Genomic DNA, 18,985 nt, shown 5'->3' on the forward strand with positions numbered 1-18,985 from the left:
TATAAGTATCCTGATTTGCTCTGCACCACCTAGGTAACCTTGCAGAGCCAACACTCTGGGCACCCTACCCAGTGACCGATCCTAATCTATATAAGATCCTGAGATACGTCAACACAACACCTTGTCTGTACTCCCATTCCTCCCATATTAAAAAAGCCTAACCAGTAGGATGAAATGGAGCCAGGCTGCCGAGTAGACTGCCAACACACTGGTTCTCTATAAAACCACCTGTAGTCAGTTTGGGAGCGTTCTTGTTTATGTCCTGAACAAAGACATCATGTTTGTTTGACCATACTTTATTTATTGTGCAAGTAAAGTGGATTAAGCATATATTTAAGGAGATACATTTGAAATTCAAAGTAGGTATTTTATTGCCCTTTTTGCTTTCGGAAGTCACCATATGTTTGCACAGTAGTCTGTCTATGCGTTACTTTGATTGTCTTACTGCTATTTATAATCAATTGAAAATGAGCATCTTGTAGAAAAACATTGTAACTGATATTGTTCCAACATTAGGATATTTTAGGATTTTATAGGTTTCATAAATCACTTGTGTTGCTCTCCCTTTTATGTATCTTTGCTATAAAACTAGACATCTGTAAGGTCTACTGATATTAAGCCTCATTGTGATTTATACAAATGGTTTTGTGCTGCTCCTACGTCGCGCGCTTGTGACGAGCAGGAAGAAAGGAGGCGGGGCTAAAAGAGGAAATGCGTATTCACAACATTACGACATCAGCGGCAACAATTCATTCCAGAAGTTTCCTCGCACGTTGACAGCTTGGTGGTAATATGAATCATATACTGTAGCCATAATACTCGCAGGACATTCGATATAGTGCATGCCGTATTGAACATTTAGAATACTACTGGCGTTTCAGCTTATATGCTCGTTGTTTAGTGACTAAACAAAGCTTTAACCTTGCTACTGGGGTAGCTTGGAAACAGACAGCGTCCAGAAAACAGCTCCAGCAGGTTTATCAAGCACATCTCTCCAGTGCTATCAAGTTTGTGCCTTTGGAACAGTGTTACTTTACCTGGCCAATAATGAGTTCAGGACTTTGAAGGATTGTACCGGCTATTGTAATGGGTAAAGATTATTATAAAGTGTTAGGGATAGCGAAAGACGCATCTGAAGACGAGGTTAAAAAGGCGTACAGAAAACAGGCCCTGCGTTACCATCCTGATAAGAACAAGTCTCCTGGTTCAGAGGATAAATTTAAAGAGATTGCCGAGGCCTACGATGTGCTCAGCGACGCCAAGAAGAAGGAGGTGTATGACCGTTATGGTGAAGAAGGTATGTCTAACTACATTCATGAAACGGCTTGTCATTAATCTGTTTCGATTAAATGTTTACCTTTTTATGTATGCCTGTATGTCTGTATGTCTGTAAGTCTGTATGTCTGCATGTATGTCTGTATGATGGTCATCATACCTGTTAAGACCTAATGCCCGTTGGTGGTTGGGCATTATAGCTCCCTATTTCCTAAATGCCTTCCCCTTTCAATACTGGTTGATTTGATAATGTTATGGGGTCATTGGGTCAACGGTGTTTCTCTTCTCTCCCTCCATAGGACTGAAGGGCCCTACTAGCAGCGGAGCCCCCAATGGCCAGTCCTACAACTACACCTTCCACGGAGACCCTCACGCCATGTTCACAGAGTTCTTCGGTGGCCGCAGCCCCTTTGAGCAGTTCTTCCCCCGGAACGAGGACGACAACATGGACACCGACGACCCCTTCGCCGCGTTCGGCATGGGGGGGATGGGTGGCATGGGGGGAATGCCGGGAATGCCGGGCGGCTTCCCTAGGCCTTTCAAATCCCAACCTGGGGGACCCCGGAGAGGCCGGGCCGAGAGGAAGAAGGACCCGCCGGTGGTGCACGAGCTGAGGGTGAGCCTGGAGGAGGTCTTCTCGGGCTGCACCAAGAAGATGAAGATCTCCCGCAAGCGCTTGAACCCGGACGGCTTCACGGTGCGCAGCGAGGACAAGATCCTGACCATCGACATCAAGCGCGGCTGGAAGGAGGGGACGAAGATCACCTTTCCGCGGGAGGGGGATGAAGGCCCCAGGAACATCCCCGCGGACGTCGTGTTCGTGGTGAAGGATAAACCCCACACGGTGTTCCGGCGAGAGGGGTCCGATATCATTTATCCCGCAAAGATTTCTCTCAAAGACGTACGTAAAAAAAACTTAACTGGTCGCTTTATTCAACTTATTTAAAGGTTCTGTTTATTTGTACGTAGATGGACATGAGAACTGATACAAAACGTTTTGTTTCGGTTTGGTTGTGATGACATTATTTTGTATTTGTGACTGGGTATAACTCCTGATACAATCAATGGCTAATGGTCAATTCTCTCTTGCTTCTTGTGACAGGCACTGTGCGGATGCACGGTGAACGCCCCCACATTGGATGGCAGGACCATCACTGTGACCTCCAGAGACGTAGTCAAACCTGGCATGAAGAAGCGCATAACTGGGGAAGGTTTGCCGCTCTCCAAGTCCCCAGACAAGAGGGGGGACATGATTTTAGAGTTTACAGTCAAGTTTCCGGACAATTTAGGTAACACTACCCGTGAAGCGTTGAGCCAGATCCTACCACCGTGAATGCTGTTCCCCTTTTTAGGTTTAACAAATTATCTAAAGGAATCCTGACGTCACTACGTCCACGCCTACACCTGCACTCTCTTGTATAGCAACACGGACTTGGTCACAGCAAGCCTTAGACAGATGACCATTTATTTGAGCGTCAGTTTAGTTGAATTATCCCTTAACTTGTTATTTTATCTTTTTTTTTAAAGATTACATTTATATTTCTACTTCTCAAACTCTGGTATGACTGTGGAACTCAAGAGCAAACATGTATCAGCTATCACTTTAAATATGGGCCTCTTACCAAAGTCAGGAGGAATTAAGTCTGTTGAAATGGGTATTATAAATGCATTTCGAGCCGTTTCTTGCATTTTAAATGTGATGGTTTGGCTTTTGTAGGAATTGGTCTCGTTATTTATAATAACTTCAGGGCTGGCATCAGAATGCCTAGCATACACAAAAATACATGTTAAAGCCCCCCTCAACTTTATCACAATTATAGATTGCTATGGCAGTACACAATATGCCAATCCACACAACTTAATGCTTGTTACGTAAACGTCAGGGAGCTCAGAGCCCAGTTGTCAGAACTACTCTGATGAATGGGGAAAAACGTAGGCAGGGAACAGGAAGACTGGGGGACTTTAAACTGAAAACACTTAAGTTTAACATTAATCTGATTCAGGTCCCCGGAAGTTGTTCAAGGTGCTTCCTGGAGGATAAGGGTGTGCGTAAAACAAGTTGTATACAATACCTCAGGTGCTGTGCACATACCTGAATGTAGCTACATTAATACATACATATGACATTCTTTTTGTTTAACTATAGAACTATGCAGTGGTGTATTTTGACATATAATGTGTTGACAATTATTTCATTTTAAATGGGCTAATATTGAGTTTTGCAGATCGACCAGTTTTTGAAAACGGGCTAATCCACACACGGTTTGTTCTTTATTGATAGGGGTACACAACTGACAACATAGCTTATGTATAATTGTGGGATACATTTGTGCCAAATAACCATTTGCCTGTGTGTTTTAAAGCTGCGAATGGGAATATCTAAACCTGAGGTGGGAGTATGTGTAGCCTGCTAGCTGGAATGGATGGGCTGTCTTCTTTGTCAACATGTCTTCCAATATATTTCAAAGTAAGCCCTGTGTGGTAGTTTGAGCCCAAATCGGTAATATGATAACTTTTCCTTAAAATAATCCAAAACTCCCTTATTTAAAATATCCTATTATAGTCTACTTTAGTCGAATAACCACTCAATGTTACCGTTTCCATGTTCTCCCACATCTTGGATGAATTTGGCTGCTGTTATTTTTTGCTATTTTACTCACCTTTTAAGAGGATACCTTATCGGTAAATATAGTTTTACAGAAAACACTGCTACAACATTACAATTGTTACAACAATTGTATTGTTGACAAAATTTATATTTATACAAGGCACCCAATAGAATATCCATCAATATTTGTACCTTCGATCAAAAATATCACACACACTAAATGGTGGAAGAGTTGCTGCTTTTCAAATATTTTCAATGCCTACTTTACTTTAATGTGATTGTCTAATATGACACGAAGACAATACTTAAACTCATCATTCCACTCCAGAAGGAGTTTGATTTTCTAAATGACACAAACATGGGGTTCAACATGAATGTAGAGATTTGTGATCTCTTTAATGTATTTATTTTTTTGTTTTAAAAAAGGATGTTTAAATCTTTGCTCAGCTTTTCCTTTTTTGGAAAATAGTGTTAACATTTTGTTTTAACTGTATTGTTCAAGTGGATTCAATGTTTGTTATTTGTCTGCATTGCGATCCCATAGAATACATAATGTTATGAATGTGTTTGCTTTAGTCAATGGTTTTTGGAATGGAATGATTTCGAAATTAATTAAATTTGGTTGGACAATTCAGTTTTCCCAAAGATGTTTGATACATTGGCCAACAAGTGAAAAATAAATATTTAAACTAAACCCTTTTTGTTCCACATGTGTTTTCTAAGATGGGCCCGCCTAGCATAATTAAAGTAGCCTATATTTAGTTATTTATGTTTGCTTTTTTCCCCTGACAAGATGATGGTTACAATATGAACCAACTAGAAGGTAATGATAACTATAACGACTGCCTCCTCTAGAGGGAGCCAGTGCACCCCTCAAACAGGAAAACAGCGTGAGGGTTGCTGCTACACCCTCTCCACCCCTGCTTACTGAAGGCTAAGATTAGGTAGCATACCCGCTTTGTACAGCTTCCCTTCCTGGCTATTATGCCCACATTCCCATACGAGCTGCATAGCGAGAAGCTTGTAAAGGCGAAGAGGCGTTTGGCGACCTTTCCATGCTAGATGATCACCTCCCAGTAAATAACGTGAACATCCACCGGTTAGCCAGCTATCTGGCTGTCCTGCTCTGGTAAGAATGATTGGCCTACCGTGTTTATCTCTTACTCAAGTCGATCTTCCCTAACATAGATAGGAAACTAACATGTTCGCAAATCTCGGATGACATTTTTGGTCTACATTTTATTTTAGTCTCGGGCGGGTTCGCCTCTGAAATGAACAAGAAGTGTAAATGTTGCGAAGTTAACAATAGTTATTCATGGTTTGGGGGGAATGTGCCTTACTGTTAGCGGCGGCTAACGTTAGCTCTAGGTTAGGATGCGATGGCGTAACTAACCTACAGGCATTGTTTATATTCATCATTAATGTATTTGTTCTGGGCCAATTGGCCTGAAACGATGCTAAAAGGTGTATCCACTGTGTCTCTAGTTGAGATTAAGGCGCTAATGCACAGTAATGCAGTCAGTAATGAGCTATTTACCAACATAATGTCTCCCCCCTTCCCTTAGATCTGAGTCCCATCTGGAGCCGTTGAGCTTCACAGGTCAAGCTATGCAAGTGGATGCATAATCCTTTATATTGCCTCTTGTAATCCCTGGAATACACTGATACTACATTGGTGGGAACGTTACCGAGCAGTTTTGACAGCACAAAGTGTCTTGTCAATTGCTGACAACGCTTATTTGTGCTGGGAACCCACTGTTTACATCTGAAACGCAATAGTGGACGTCGCCTCCCCTGAAGTCTACCCGTAGGACTACTATGCCTCTGGGCCTGGGCAGAAGAAAGAAGGCGTCCCCTCTTGTGGAGAATGAAGAGGCTGAGCCTATCCGTGGGAGTCTCAATGTTTCGGGCATGGACGGTCTGGACGGTGGCGTTGTAGGACTGGGTGAGGGAGCTACGTCAGAGGGGCTGCCACCCCCGCCCAGCAGCCTGAGACCCCGACTCATCTTCCACACCCAACTGGCTCACGGCAGCCCCACAGGGCGCATCGAGGGCTTCAGCAATGTGCGGGAGCTCTACGCCAAGATCGGAGAGGCCTTCGGCATTCCCCCTGCTGAGGTGAGAAGGACCAGAGAATCCTCTTCATCCGTTCATCATTAATTCATTCATTCATTCATTCATATTGTCATCCACCTGCTTTGATAAATCAGCATTCGGTACAAAATAGCAGTATTGGATAAATAAAACTAAAAATCTGAAATCCTCATACTTACAATAACATTTTCAAAGAAAACACATAGTTTGGATGACATTCGTTTTGAGTAATTTTACAATGATTAAACAACACTAAATGGTTGTGTGTGGGTGTGTCTCTATCTGTCCCTTTAGGTCATGTTCTGTACACTGAACACTCATAAAGTGGACATGGAGAAACTGTTGGGAGGCCAGATTGGGCTTGAAGACTTCATATTTGCCCACATTAAAGGACAGCGGAAGGAAATTGAAGTATACAAGGGAGAGGACGCCCTAGGGCTGACGATCACTGACAACGGAGCCGGATACGCCTTCATCAAGGTGAGCTTTGCCAGAAAAGGATCTTACAATTTGCTTGGGACAGATTCACAGCAGTATCTGTCAGAGAACCTTGATGCAGGGGTGTGTGCGATATTAAATCAAAGACGGTAAGCAGGCGTGTCTAGTAGGGGCAGGGCAGTCTGTCAAGTGGTTAGGTGGGTCGACTTCCAGCTGAAAGGTACCGAGTTCGATATCTGATGCTCTACCTCGAGGCATTCCTGAGCAAGAGGCCTAACCCCCCCCTACCTGCTTGTTGATTCCATTGATCTGAATAAAGGTTGCTTTTGATAAACACGTCTGATGAAATATTAGCACGGGGATAACTGGTGAAATAAATCAACTTTTTTGTTTTTCAGAGGATCCGAGAAGGCAGCATCATCCACCAGATTCAGGTCATCAACGTGGGCGACATGATCGAGTCCATCAACGGCCACGGGCTGATAGGCTGTCGGCACTACGAGGTGGCCAAGATGCTGAAGGAGCTGCCCAGGGGAAAGGAGTTCACCATCAAGCTGACAGAGCCCCTCAAAGCCTTCGGTAGGTGGATCCTGCAGTCACGTCCACCACCACCCGCCGACATATGCAGGGTGACCCGGGGAAATGCTCAGGAAGTAACAATGCCATTATAAGGAAGTGGTCAGCCCACAGAAACAAAATGAAAAGAAAAAAAAGGGGAACCGTTTTGAAAAAACCCTCCATTGTTTCTGCAGCATACTGGCTGTCAAGGTGCAAAGAGCAATTTGAGCACTAGCTTTTTATGTGTTGAATAGCTTTTTTTCTTGGGCTAGCACTTAAATCCATAGTGAATGGGATAATGCTGATGAAATGAATTGTGGTCACTTGTGTGAAAAATCATTAGAGGGAAAACAGCAGTGGGACCAGTTTCGTGCAGCAAGAACAACAAAAGAAATAGCCATCAAGTCATGCATCAAACGGCCTCCTTGTAGTTGGACAGAGAGGACTCCTCAAACAAAAATCATTACTCATCATTACTCGCTATGAAGTCCTTGCCAACTAGTCTGACTGTCCCTCCCCCCCCTTCCAATGGTCTGCTGGGCCATAACACCAACATTATTTGAATGGCTTTTTTATTACACTGTTATCAATTTCAAATTATAATGCAATAACAATGACAGTAAGTCCTGTCTGTTTTCTGTTACAATGTTTAATTGGGGAACTCACTGTGTGTGTGTGTGTGTGTGTGTGTGTGTGTGTGTGTGTGTGTGTGTGTGTGTGTGTGTGTGTGTGTGTGTGTGTGTGTGTGTGTGTGTGTGTGTGTGTGCGCAGACATGATCAGTCAGCGGTCCGGCGGGGCCAAGGCAGGCTCGGGCGTCCAGCTGGGCACGGGCCGGGGGACGCTTCGCCTGCGCGCCAAGGGCCCCGCCACGGTGGAGGAGCTGGTGAGTGGAGCGGCGCCGTGGCCCCGGGGCATTGTGGACGCTTGTCATTCCTTTAAGGACCTGCACAATGCTAGCTCTCATACCGCAGCAGCTTCTTACTCCATTCAGAAAACGGGAGGGCGTTTTCTCCAGAATGAAACGCCTTCGTTCCACGAGGCTATCCGTCTCCGAGGAGTTCTTCTCTGTGTTTTTGTTTTCTTCGGTTTCACACCTTATTGCTGGCGTGTCGCGTAGGATGTGATGTGTTTCCCAGGCTTTTCGTAACAATAGTTACAGTATGCTTTGGTTTTTAATAAGGTCAGGTAGAAAACCTTCCGGCGTTACCTGGCTGGAAGACATAGCTCCAGTCTTCAGTTGTATTGGTATGTGTAGTAAATAACTTGAGTCTTGACGTTATTTCAGCTCAGGGTGCTAGAGGTGGCTAATGGGGAAAACGTACATGGGGCCGGTTTAAGAATTGTGATCCATCGCCACGGCAGCAGCTGAAGAATGATTGCATTGTTGTTATTTCCCCCGCCCCAGCCCTCTGCTTTTGAGGAGAAGGCCATTGAGAAAGTGGATGACCTCTTGGAGAGCTACATGGGCATTAGAGACAGTGAGCTGGGTAAGTGTGCGTGTGCAGAGCCGCTGTGTGGCGACAAGCGCCCGCGGCGGTGTCTCGAGTTGTGTATGCACCCCATGCTGTTCTGTATGAGATATTCTCTGATCCTCTGACCTCTTTGTCTCGCTCTCTGTCTCCGTCTCTCCCTCTGTGTCTCTATGTCTCTCTCTCTGTCTCTATGTTTCTCTCCGTCTGTCTGTCTCGCTTTCTGTCTCTGTCTGTCTCTCTCTATGTCTCTCTCTCTCTCTCTCTCTCTGTCTCTGTCTCTGCCTCTGTCTCTCGCTCTCGCTCTCTATGTCTCTGTCTCTCTCTCTATGTCTCTGTCTGTCTCGCTCTCTCTCTGTCTCTGTCTCTGTCTCTGTCTCTCGCTCTATCTCTCTCTCCGTCTCTCTCTATGTCTCTGTCTCTCTCTATGTCTCTCTTTTTTCTCTATGTCTCTCACTCATCAGCTGCAACCATGGTGGAGCTGGGGAAGGACAAGAAGAACCCAGATGAGTTTGCGGAGGCTCTGGACGAGACCCTGGGCGACTTTGCCTTTCCAGACGAATTTGTCTTCGATGTCTGGGGGGCCATCGGCGACGCTAAGGTCGGACGGCTGTAGCCATGACACCCAGAGGACCCGTGCGTGTGTGTGTGTGTGTGTGTGTGTGTGTGTGTGTGCATGCGTGTTTGTTTGTATGTGTGTGTGTGTGTGTGTGAGCGAAAGAGAGAGACAGCCTCAACATGAATAGCACTATTAGGATTTGTTACACCCCCGTGAAGAATTAGCTGTTACCCAACCCCCTGCCCTTGTACTGCTACTCTTGACGTAGAGACTCCTTCCTGTTTAGTACATGGGAGCCGCAGACTGCAAACACGTCGGTAGTGGACTCTGTCGTCTGGCTGTGTTACTGAACTGAGCGAAATCACACAGTGGATTTCCCCCAAGAGGGGACATCCTTCTACGGTCGATGTCTCCAGGTTTGTCCTGGCCTGGCGGTGAAGGCAGCCACAATAGCGCTTTAAGAGTGGCGGAAGTGAAGTACTCGGGCTGAAAAAGGGACGTCTATTTTTTCCACATTCGCTCTCTCCGCGTTGCACGGCCACTGTATGAAACAAAATGAGAAACCTCAGCTTGTACCTCTGTTGGCTGGGCGGGCCTGCACCGGCCCCTCTGCCAGTTATTGCACAGCACTGGACCTCGGCACCCCGGGACTCATGTCTGCTTCCTGTGGCCCCGCCCACTCAAGACGGCCTCTCTGAAAAGCATGCTGTGTCTGTGCTGTTCCATTTTTACCTTCACAAAGAGCCGGTGTTTTTCTTTGTTGTGTTTTGTTGTAATATAGAAATACTACGTGACCACCGGGAGTGACGTTAGTCATTTGTAGTGGTCACCACCGCAAAGCTCAACCGTGACAACAGGAAAACATTCCAGTCTTCAGTCGATACCAAAAGTAATCAAGCCATTAAGGGGAGAAATCTGTGTTAGTTCACTTTGTTTTCTTTACCTTTTGCGACCGTATTGTTTGGAGCAAAAATGGAATGGAGCCCTGATCGGTGAATGGTGCAACCTTTTAATTTTTATTTTGTATGTGCAGTTCTTTTGCAACGTTTTTACCCTTGTGTGAAGGGAAATTCGATTTTAACTTGTGTTTGGAAATGTCTCGATTCACTTTAAGAGCGTTACAGAAGACAGTATTAACTGGGACATGCAATGGACGTACGTCATCTGTATTTGTAAGAGAAGAAGGACTGGTTATATGTTAATCTGTACACTCGTCGCCCCAATGTGCATGCGTGTGAAGATGGATTGAACCATCTGGGCGAAAACAACTGAACTGGCCTTGATGGAAACCAAATGAGTCGTTTCATCGGCGTGTCATGTCATCCTAGTTCAAACACGGGCGTGGCCCATTGCATTCATTCCAGGGTTGAGATGCACTATCGGGAAAAATGTGGTGACTCCCACACGGCGAGGTCTCTGCCGTGCACTCAACTGTCTTGCTATGAAGCTACTTGTTGTTTCAATGAAGGTTACATGTTGTACTTGACGTGGTCCAAGGAAATATGATTTCATTTTATGGTGATACTGTCTAAATATCCACGTATAGCCATTTTACAGGTGTAAGACTTTATTTTTTTCTTTCTTTTATTCAGTCGTTGGTTTGTTTTTGACATTCTCTGAAGCTGATGAATTATATATCCAGTGGTTTTGTGTAACGACTGATGCTAGGGCACTAACACTAAGGGGAACATTATTTGAATGGCTTTCTAATACACTGTTGTCAACTTCAAATTACAATGCAATAACAATGACAGCGAGTCCTACCTTTTTTTTCTGTGACAATGTTTACTTGTGAAACGCACTGGGATAGAGGTTATCGCAATGTGGCACGTAACAATGTGTCACGTGTGTGGGTGTGGGTGTGTGTCTTTGAGAGAAAGAGAGCGACCCTTGGATTGCCCGTGTGTGTGAGGATGGATTATTCTCATTTGTCCCTTTTGAAATATGCATGAGATTTAACGAGGCAGTGATATCAGCCACTCCACGTGAGGGGCAGGGTTAATGTAATACAATATATCACCGTGAACTTGATATGTTAGGTCAACCTCATAGAGCCAGGTCTCATGCCTTTTAAACTCAGGAATTTAAACTCAGGAAGGTTACATTACGTACACACACTCCTGTAGGGCTGCAACTAAGGATTATTTCAGTCGATAAATAATCATGTTTTCTTCATCGATTTATCAATTAGTCTATGAAATGACACGGGGCCAAGAAAAACTAAACTATTCCTTTCAAAATGAACCATGAACCAAATGTTTCACTTTAACTGCACATTAAGAAGCAAATGTTAGTTATTTGTGCTTTATAAATTACTTAAACAATTTATCAAACTTAGATTTGATCCTTTTTCTCACGATCGATTAATCATTGCAGCTCTAGAACTCTACACACAGAAATTCTGTGAGAAATGAAAGAATTGTTTGCCACATTCATACTATAGAGTTAATGTGCTATTACATCATGTTTTCAAGGTTAGCATGATGAATATCTTTCTAGCTATCTGTAGCACTACAACAATGCTTAGGAACCAAGTCGTATTTACTCTCAAACCAATGGCCTCATAGGGGCAATGCTTGGCGTTCAACGATAGCCCCCTATTTACCAAAAGTGAAATGAAACCTGCTCTTCCAGTCTCTGTTGATGCTGAAGCTCCTGCTTTGGACATGTTGTGGTCACACTGCTCTATCCTCACAAGCAAGCAGTCCAGCGATCAGAAGAAACAGTAGATCAACGGGACCACACGCTGAGCCACCGTCCTCCTGAACTAACATCAAGAGGAGAAGAAAGCGCCTCATCGTCCCACAGAAAACAGGAGCCCCCCCCCCCCCCCCCCCCGTGTGGACAGGAACCAGCCAGCAGCAGGCCATGGCGCTGCGTCCGCGTGCTTCCTCCCAGCCGGGGAAGCTCTCCTTCCTGAGCCCCAAGGTGGCGGCGGCCGTGCTGCGCCCGCGCGCCCTCTCCTCCCGCTGCTCCGCGGCTCTGGAGGACGAGCTGTCGTGCCCCGTGTGCTGCGAGATCTTCCGGGAGCCCGTGGTGCTCCAGTGCAGCCACAGCTTCTGCCGGGCGTGCCTTCAGCAGTTCTGGAGCAAGAAGAAGGCGCGGCGGGAGTGCCCCGTGTGCCGCACCAAGTGCTCCCTGACGGAGCCCACCGTCAGCCTGGTGCTGAAGAACCTGGCCGAGTCCTTCCTGAAGGAGCAGCAGGAGGGGCAGCAGGCCTCCGCCACCGCCACGGGGGGTGGGACGGGGGCGCCAGGGGCCGTCCCGTCCGGCATGGTGGCGGAGGCCCAGTGCGGGGCGCACGGGGAGACGCTGAAGCTGTACTGTCGGGACGACATGGAGGTGATCTGCTGCGTGTGCCAGACCTCCAAGAAGCACCAGGGTCACAGCGTGTGTCCACTGGAGGAGGCGGCCCAGGATCTCAAGGTAGGCTGGGGCTCAAGGTAGGCAGGGGCACACCTGAGGCTCAAGGTAGGCCGGGGCTCACCTGAGGCTCAAGGTAGGCAGGGGCACACCTGAGGCTCAAGGTAGGCCAGGGTTCACCTGAGGCTCAAGGTAGGCCGGGGTTCACCTGAGGCTCAAGGTAGGCCGGGGCTGAAGGTAGGCCGGGGCTCACCTGGGGCTGAAGGTAGGCCGGGGCTCACCTGGGGCTGAAGGTAGGCCGGGGCTCACCTGAGGCTCAAGGTAGGCCGGGGCTGAAGGTAGGCCGGGGCTCACCTGGGGCTCAAGGTAGGCCGGGGCTCACCTGGGGCTCAAGGTAGGCTGAGGCTCAATGGTTTCTTATTGGTGTGATGGAATATTTAGATGCAATCAGATACAACTTTATTAATCATTGAGTTGATTAATCAATTGAGATTGAACAGATTATTTGAACCCTGGAAATCAATAAACTGCAATGAGTTTCTTTGCAAAAGCCTATTCATCCTTCTAAACTTCTACACCTCTGAAAGCCTGTTCTCACCGACATGTCACCTCCTAGTGGTCGGATTGGGAAATCAGCCTCTTGCCCTCTAGTGTAACGATCTCCTGCTCACTCCTTCAGGGGGAGCTGAGGAAGGAGCTGGTCCCTCTGAAGAAGAGCCTGCGGCGCCTGTATGAGGCCAAGCAGGAGTGTGATGACCAAACGGTGCACATCAAGGTATCAACACACAGGCCACAGGGGCACTGGGCCCTACATTAGCTTCTCTACCAACAATACAACTGAGAGTTTACAATGCACTGCATTCCCTACTGTTGTGTCAACACCTGCAACAGGTGTTTGTAAAGTAAACCATGTTACCCATGACGATGATAGACTTGTTTAGCATATGTGGACTTTTTGTATAAATAGGTTACCCAACTCTAGTTTTAAGGCACTCGACAAGCTATGGTGTTAGTTGGCCCCGTGAACACAGATTCCTAATACATGTTATGTAAGTATTGAAGCGTGTCTGACAGGGTCAATTTGTCCGGCCAGAATTAAATGATCAATATTTGTCGTCTGGTATTATCACACACAAAATCAATACATCATATTTTTTAAACGGATAGAGCATGATTATGATACACCCCTAATACACATTTCCAATATGACAATTAGAAATATCTGCGGTCTTAACCACATCATTAACCATCAGCCTTCCATGTAGTCTATAGTGGGATTCTTCACCATAGGAAATCTATCTTTCATATAGGTCAGACTAGCTCCATATGTGTTGAATGAGGAATCTGTGTGTGGGCACATGCATAACTATAATCGTGTGTGTTTGTGTGTGTGTGTGTGTGTGTGTGTGTGTGTGTGTGTGTGTGTGTGTGTGTGTGTGTGTGTGTGTGTGTGTGTGTGTGTGTGTGTGTGTGTGTGTGTGTGTGTGTGTGTGTGTGTGTGTTCAGAGCCAGAGCCAGGCCACGGAGCAGCAGATCAGGAAGGAGTTTGAGCAGCTGCGTGCGTTCCTCCAGAGGGAGGAGGAGGCCAGGCTGCTGCTGCTGCAGCAGGAGCACGAGGACAAGAAGCTGCTGGCCAAGAAGCGGACGGACAACGTGACCAAGGACATCCTGGCCCTGTCCCACGCCGTCATCGCCGTGGAGAACGAGACCGCGGCGGGCGACGCCCTTTTTCTTCAGGTACCGCTCCAAGCACTCCCTCTCGCTCTTTTTGCTGTGCTTGGCCCGTGAGAATACAATACAAACATCACATGGTTCTAGTGACTCACTCTGCTTTGTTTTTGCAGAATTACAACAACACCAAAAAGAGGTAAGTGTTTTTTTTGTGGTACTTTTACTCTGTTCTGATGTTGGATTGTAACCTGGATAAAACTAGCAGAGGCAGATTTATTTGTGAGCCTGTATGATATGTTGTCCTCTCAGAGCTCAGATCAGGGTCAAGGAGCCGGATGGGTTGCCGCCGGGTTCTCTCATTAATGTGACCAAGCACATTAGCAGCCTCAAGTACCAGGTGTGGGAGAAGATGATGGAGGTGGTCCAATACAGTGAGCATCTCTACTTGTATCCATCGAGTGCTTGCTTTTGTTTCATTCATGCGAAACCCCTTCTTAAAGATCCTCGGGGCCTTCCGGTGGCTCACCGGGTAGAGCGCGTACCATTAATGCACAGTCCATTAATGCACAGATCGACCGTGGGTTCGATACCTGCCCGTGGTCCTTTGCTGCATACCTTACCCTCTATCTCCCATCCCTTCCTTTCTTACTCACTATATAATAAAAAGGACAAAGCATTCAAAAAAAAAAAAGTGAAAAATGTTGATAATAATAATAATAATAATCCTTACAGATTATCTTTTTTTCTCTTTCCCTCCATCTGTCCCACGCCCCCTCCTACCTCCATCAGCCCCGGTCATCGTGGACCCCAACACCGCCTACTCCTGGCTGTCCCTGTCCAGCGACCTGACCTGCGTGGCCAACAGCGGCTCGGTGCAGCATCTCCCGGACAACCCGGAGCGATTCAGCCACTTTGTGTTCGTGCTGGGCTCGGAGGGCTTCACCTCAGGCCGCCACTCCTGGGAGGTGGAGGTGGGCGACAAGGTGGACTGGATGCTGGGCGTGGTCAAGGAGTCCATCAACAGGAAGGGCCGCATCTCGGGCTGCCCCGACGGCGGCTTCTGGATGATCTCCCACTGCGAGGGCGAGTACTCTGCCATGACGCGCCCCGGCACGCCGCTGGCGTTGGGCGGCGGCGGGGAGCTGACCCGGGTCCGGGTGCAGCTGGACTACGAGGCCGGGGAGGTGGTGTTCTCCGACCCCGTCCGCATGACCACGCTGTACACCTTCCACGACTTCTTCACCGAGAAGATGTTCCCCTTCTTCTGCCCCGGCGCCAACATCAACGGGAACAACCCCAGCCCCCTGAGGATCTGCCCTTCCAAGGTGGCAGTGTGGAACAGCTCTACCTGGTGATCGCAGGGCGTAACTACGGTCGCCGCCGCCACGCGTTACACGGTGAACTCAAGGAACTCCTCTAATGATTGAAGTTCATTTTAATTAATTAAAAAGAATAAAAATCCTCTTTGGATTTAGCTTGCACAAATCCAGGCATTCGTTGCTTGACATTGTAGCATTGTTACACATGATGAGGACTGCAATGATAAGTCCATAAACAGAAAATTAATCAAATGTGATTTTGATAATCGTTTACATATTATGTGTCAATTAAAAAACATTAAAGATTTGCTGCTTAATGTTGCAGTGCAATTCATATACTGGTTCATGGATCATTATGAACGGAATAGATTTGTTTTTCTTGGCAGCTTCTCAGATAAATCAAGAACATTTGAGACATCTCTCTCCTAAATTGCGATTGCATTTGCTTTTATTAATGACATTTTATAGACTTACTGATTAATCAAGGAAATAATCTTATGATTAAGAAAAAGAAATTAACTGCTAGCTGCAGCTCTACACATGGTTTACTTGTGGAGCATTCCCTCCACAGTCTCTGATGCCCCGATGTCCGCCTTGTGGGCACAAAAAGCTGAATATTGATGTCCTAGCTGCGAGTCGAATCTCTTCTGTTAACAACACAAAAGTGGCCATCTCGGGTCTGTAATATGACAAGTTTGGAACAGGGTAATTACACCAGGGCCAAGTTGAAGTGGAAGATGAGTAATGGCTTGATGGTGATGGTAATTAGCGGGCAAGCTAGAGAAAGGAACATTTTCCTGTCACGGCGTCTATCACCATAAGTCAATTCCAATAGCTCAAGGACGGTCCGGTCACACTCCCTTTTCATGTCTTTACCAAGAAATATCATTTTGTAATTGTCTATTTTGTAAATGTCCAAAATGAACAAAGTCATAATTTCTGTTCATATTCATAAGAAATAATGAAAGCCTTGTTTATTTACCTCTTATTTGGCCAGACAATTATTTGCCGGTCTGTTGAAGATCCCAGCTGTATTAACATTCAAACGCTTGAAATGTGTTTCCCTAGACTGGGTAGAGCAGGTAGAGTTACCGTTGGTTTGGATTGTAGATTCAAGTTAAAGGTATTCATGTAATATCAATAAGGTTCTCCTCTCAAACCAGTGTAATATCAGTGGGAAAGGGTCCACTCACTCACCCCTCCTTCACCCAATGCCGGCCTTTACTCATCCTGGACTCAGGACAGCGAACAGGACCTCGCTCTGCTGGAACTCCTGCACCGCACAAACCAACATCATGTTCAGCGCCACCTAGAGACAGAGAGAGAGGGACAGAGAGAGAGAGGGAGAGTGAAGAGAGGATTAGGACAGCCAGGGCAATACAAATATTTAGACTTCTTTCCAGACGGTTGGATGGAAGAAGAGACACCGGTGTGCAAGTGTTTTTTGATTGCATTTATACAGCGCTTTTCTTACTATTGGCCATTCAAAGCACTTTACAATATGGCCTGACATTCACCGATTCAGACACACACCTGCAGTGACAGCCAGTTCTTCGGGAGCAGTTATGGTTAGGTGTCTTGCTTAGGGACACCTCAAACTAGAAACCTTCTTGTTACCGGCCAACCAGCTCTACCTCCTGAGCCACGTGCCGCCCAGTGTTAGTGATAGTGGTAGGGTCTTCGTGACTGAGTCTGCCACCGGTCGCGCTACCTTGCTGATGCGGTAGGTAGGGGGAACGCAGGGCTCTCACTGAACGTGTGGGAGTCGCCTTCCAGGGAGCCCAGCCCGGAAGAAATGCTGCTGATCACGACTGCCTTGCTGCAGGACATCCCGACAGTCCCGCTGGCTGCTGCTGATGCTGCAGCGCAGAGGTGTGCCAGGAACTCCTGGAGACGATCGCCATGACGACGGGAAGAAGCGACAGGAAGGACGTTTAGAAGGGAGAATTAGACGTGGGGGCAGCCAGGGGACATTCTGCCAGGAATAGCAATAACTATCGCCCACGTGTTTACCAAATGTGAGAGCGGCCTCTCTAAAGTGCAGCACACGTAGGAGAGGAGTTAAAATATACGTGGGTTAATTCAGAAAATAAAAAGATTTGAGTAAGCCAACAGCAGAGTAGTAACATTGTTCCTATTGTTTAATAAGCTAATAAGCATTTTTGCTATCTCGTTAAAGGTGACATAATAGGCTACCACCAGGTGTGAGTGTGTATAGCCGTTACAAGCCGTTTTGAAAATCTTCTGACCTCACAAGTGGGCACCTGGTGGTATAATATCTCACCTTTCACTGCTAGTATGCCAAGAGCTCATTGGGTTATTTTAGTTCATAGAAATCTGGCCAGCTGATGCGAGTTTAGGAGTGGCTCATTTGTTTAGACATGAGTGATGCTAACCTCTCACCACCGGAGCTATCATCACTGGCCCTGGAGTAGTGTTGAATAATTAACGCTAAGGAGCCCTCCCCTATATTTATCATAGCAGTCACACCGGTGTCTGGAACAAGCGCCGCAATACTAAAATATGCAATGCTGCACTCATAGAGACGTCGTTAGCTGCCTGCTGCTCACTTTGATGACGTTGATGGGGCCCACGGCGTTGGTTTTGAATGTAGCTAGAATGTCCTCTGGGCTGATGGACTCGATGGTGCCAACGGCAGGGATCCCGGCGTTGTTAGCGAGCCCACCCGCTGAGAACACTGCTTTATGCTGCTCCCCTCAACTCTGTTTTGTCAGACCTAAAATCCATCAGAGTCATGTACACCCATTGTTTCTCTGGAAATGCTTTGTTTCACATTCTTCGTTAAAACAGATACGTTGCTCTCCTACAAGAAATTACTTTCATCACAGTTGAATTAGCCTAGGCCTACTTGATTACCTGATCCCCAAGATGAGAAATCTTTTTTTTTTTTTTTTTAAACATCCACAAACCGTATGTTTAAGAAATATGCAAGCGCATTACATAATAATATTCTGTTATTCTGTGATTTGAACAGATTTGTATGTACATAACTGCTTTGTTGACTTTTACTGTCTACCCATTGATACTTTAAATTATAATAAATATAGTGATTTCTATTAATATATGACAATCAAATAACCGAATAATAAGGACTAAAAGCAGTGTATGATAAGGGTGTGACTAAACATGGCTTTGCACTGGCATAAACACATATAACTTATACACATATACACACAAAACTTATAATTAGTTTAGAACCAGACAATCAAACTCATTGAAGAGTCCTAGATTGTCTTGTTTAAGAACGTAAGAGAACAATTACGTCTGCAATAATAACCAATGCGGCCAGCCTTTTCTTTTCAAAGATTTTTGCTCACTTAGAAAGAGCAATCATATATCAATTAAGGTGCTTAATCAAGGTTGGAAATTAATCTCGTTGTCAAGGGCGTCCTCAAAACAAATTATATTTAATGAATTCTATGTATTATTAAGAACTATGTAATGAGTAAACGTATGATGTATAATGGCTCATCTTCAGGTCAATCCCCATGCAACACGCAGGGCTTTCAGTCGTGCGTCAATAAATGGATGAATGAATGAGATATGGAAGAGATTAGCCGCTGACCTCCACATCGATTGACACCAATAACACGCAAGCGGTTAACAGGG

General features: G+C 46.0%; 3 protein-coding genes across 3 annotated transcripts; all 3 read left to right on the forward strand.

Annotated features, from left to right (window-relative positions):
• The first annotated feature begins 714 nt into the window (after window positions 1–714).
• Window positions 715–4,577, forward strand: dnajb1a (DnaJ heat shock protein family (Hsp40) member B1a). Its single transcript, XM_030339194.1, has 3 exons — window positions 715–1,297; window positions 1,575–2,176; window positions 2,378–4,577. Exons 1-3 carry the CDS (start codon window positions 1,087–1,089, stop codon window positions 2,606–2,608), a joined length of 1,044 nt encoding a protein of 347 aa, XP_030195054.1. The 5' UTR covers window positions 715–1,086; the 3' UTR covers window positions 2,609–4,577.
• A 192-nt stretch (window positions 4,578–4,769) lies between these two features.
• Window positions 4,770–10,753, forward strand: gipc1 (GIPC PDZ domain containing family, member 1). The gene is made up of 7 exons (XM_030337852.1): window positions 4,770–5,012; window positions 5,449–6,001; window positions 6,272–6,457; window positions 6,814–6,994; window positions 7,745–7,857; window positions 8,380–8,461; window positions 8,908–10,753. Exons 2-7 carry the CDS (start codon window positions 5,702–5,704, stop codon window positions 9,057–9,059), a joined length of 1,014 nt encoding a protein of 337 aa, XP_030193712.1. The 5' UTR covers window positions 4,770–5,012; window positions 5,449–5,701; the 3' UTR covers window positions 9,060–10,753.
• Window positions 10,754–11,827: 1,074 nt separating this feature from the next.
• Window positions 11,828–15,689, forward strand: trim35-12 (tripartite motif containing 35-12). The gene is made up of 6 exons (XM_030337839.1): window positions 11,828–12,428; window positions 13,045–13,140; window positions 13,872–14,102; window positions 14,210–14,232; window positions 14,346–14,467; window positions 14,826–15,689. Exons 1-6 carry the CDS (start codon window positions 11,871–11,873, stop codon window positions 15,389–15,391), a joined length of 1,596 nt encoding a protein of 531 aa, XP_030193699.1. The 5' UTR covers window positions 11,828–11,870; the 3' UTR covers window positions 15,392–15,689.
• Window positions 15,690–18,985: the final 3,296 nt, after the last annotated feature.

This window comes from Gadus morhua, chromosome 2, assembly GCF_902167405.1.
Source record: "Gadus morhua chromosome 2, gadMor3.0, whole genome shotgun sequence".
Lineage (NCBI taxonomy): Eukaryota > Metazoa > Chordata > Actinopteri > Gadiformes > Gadidae > Gadus > Gadus morhua.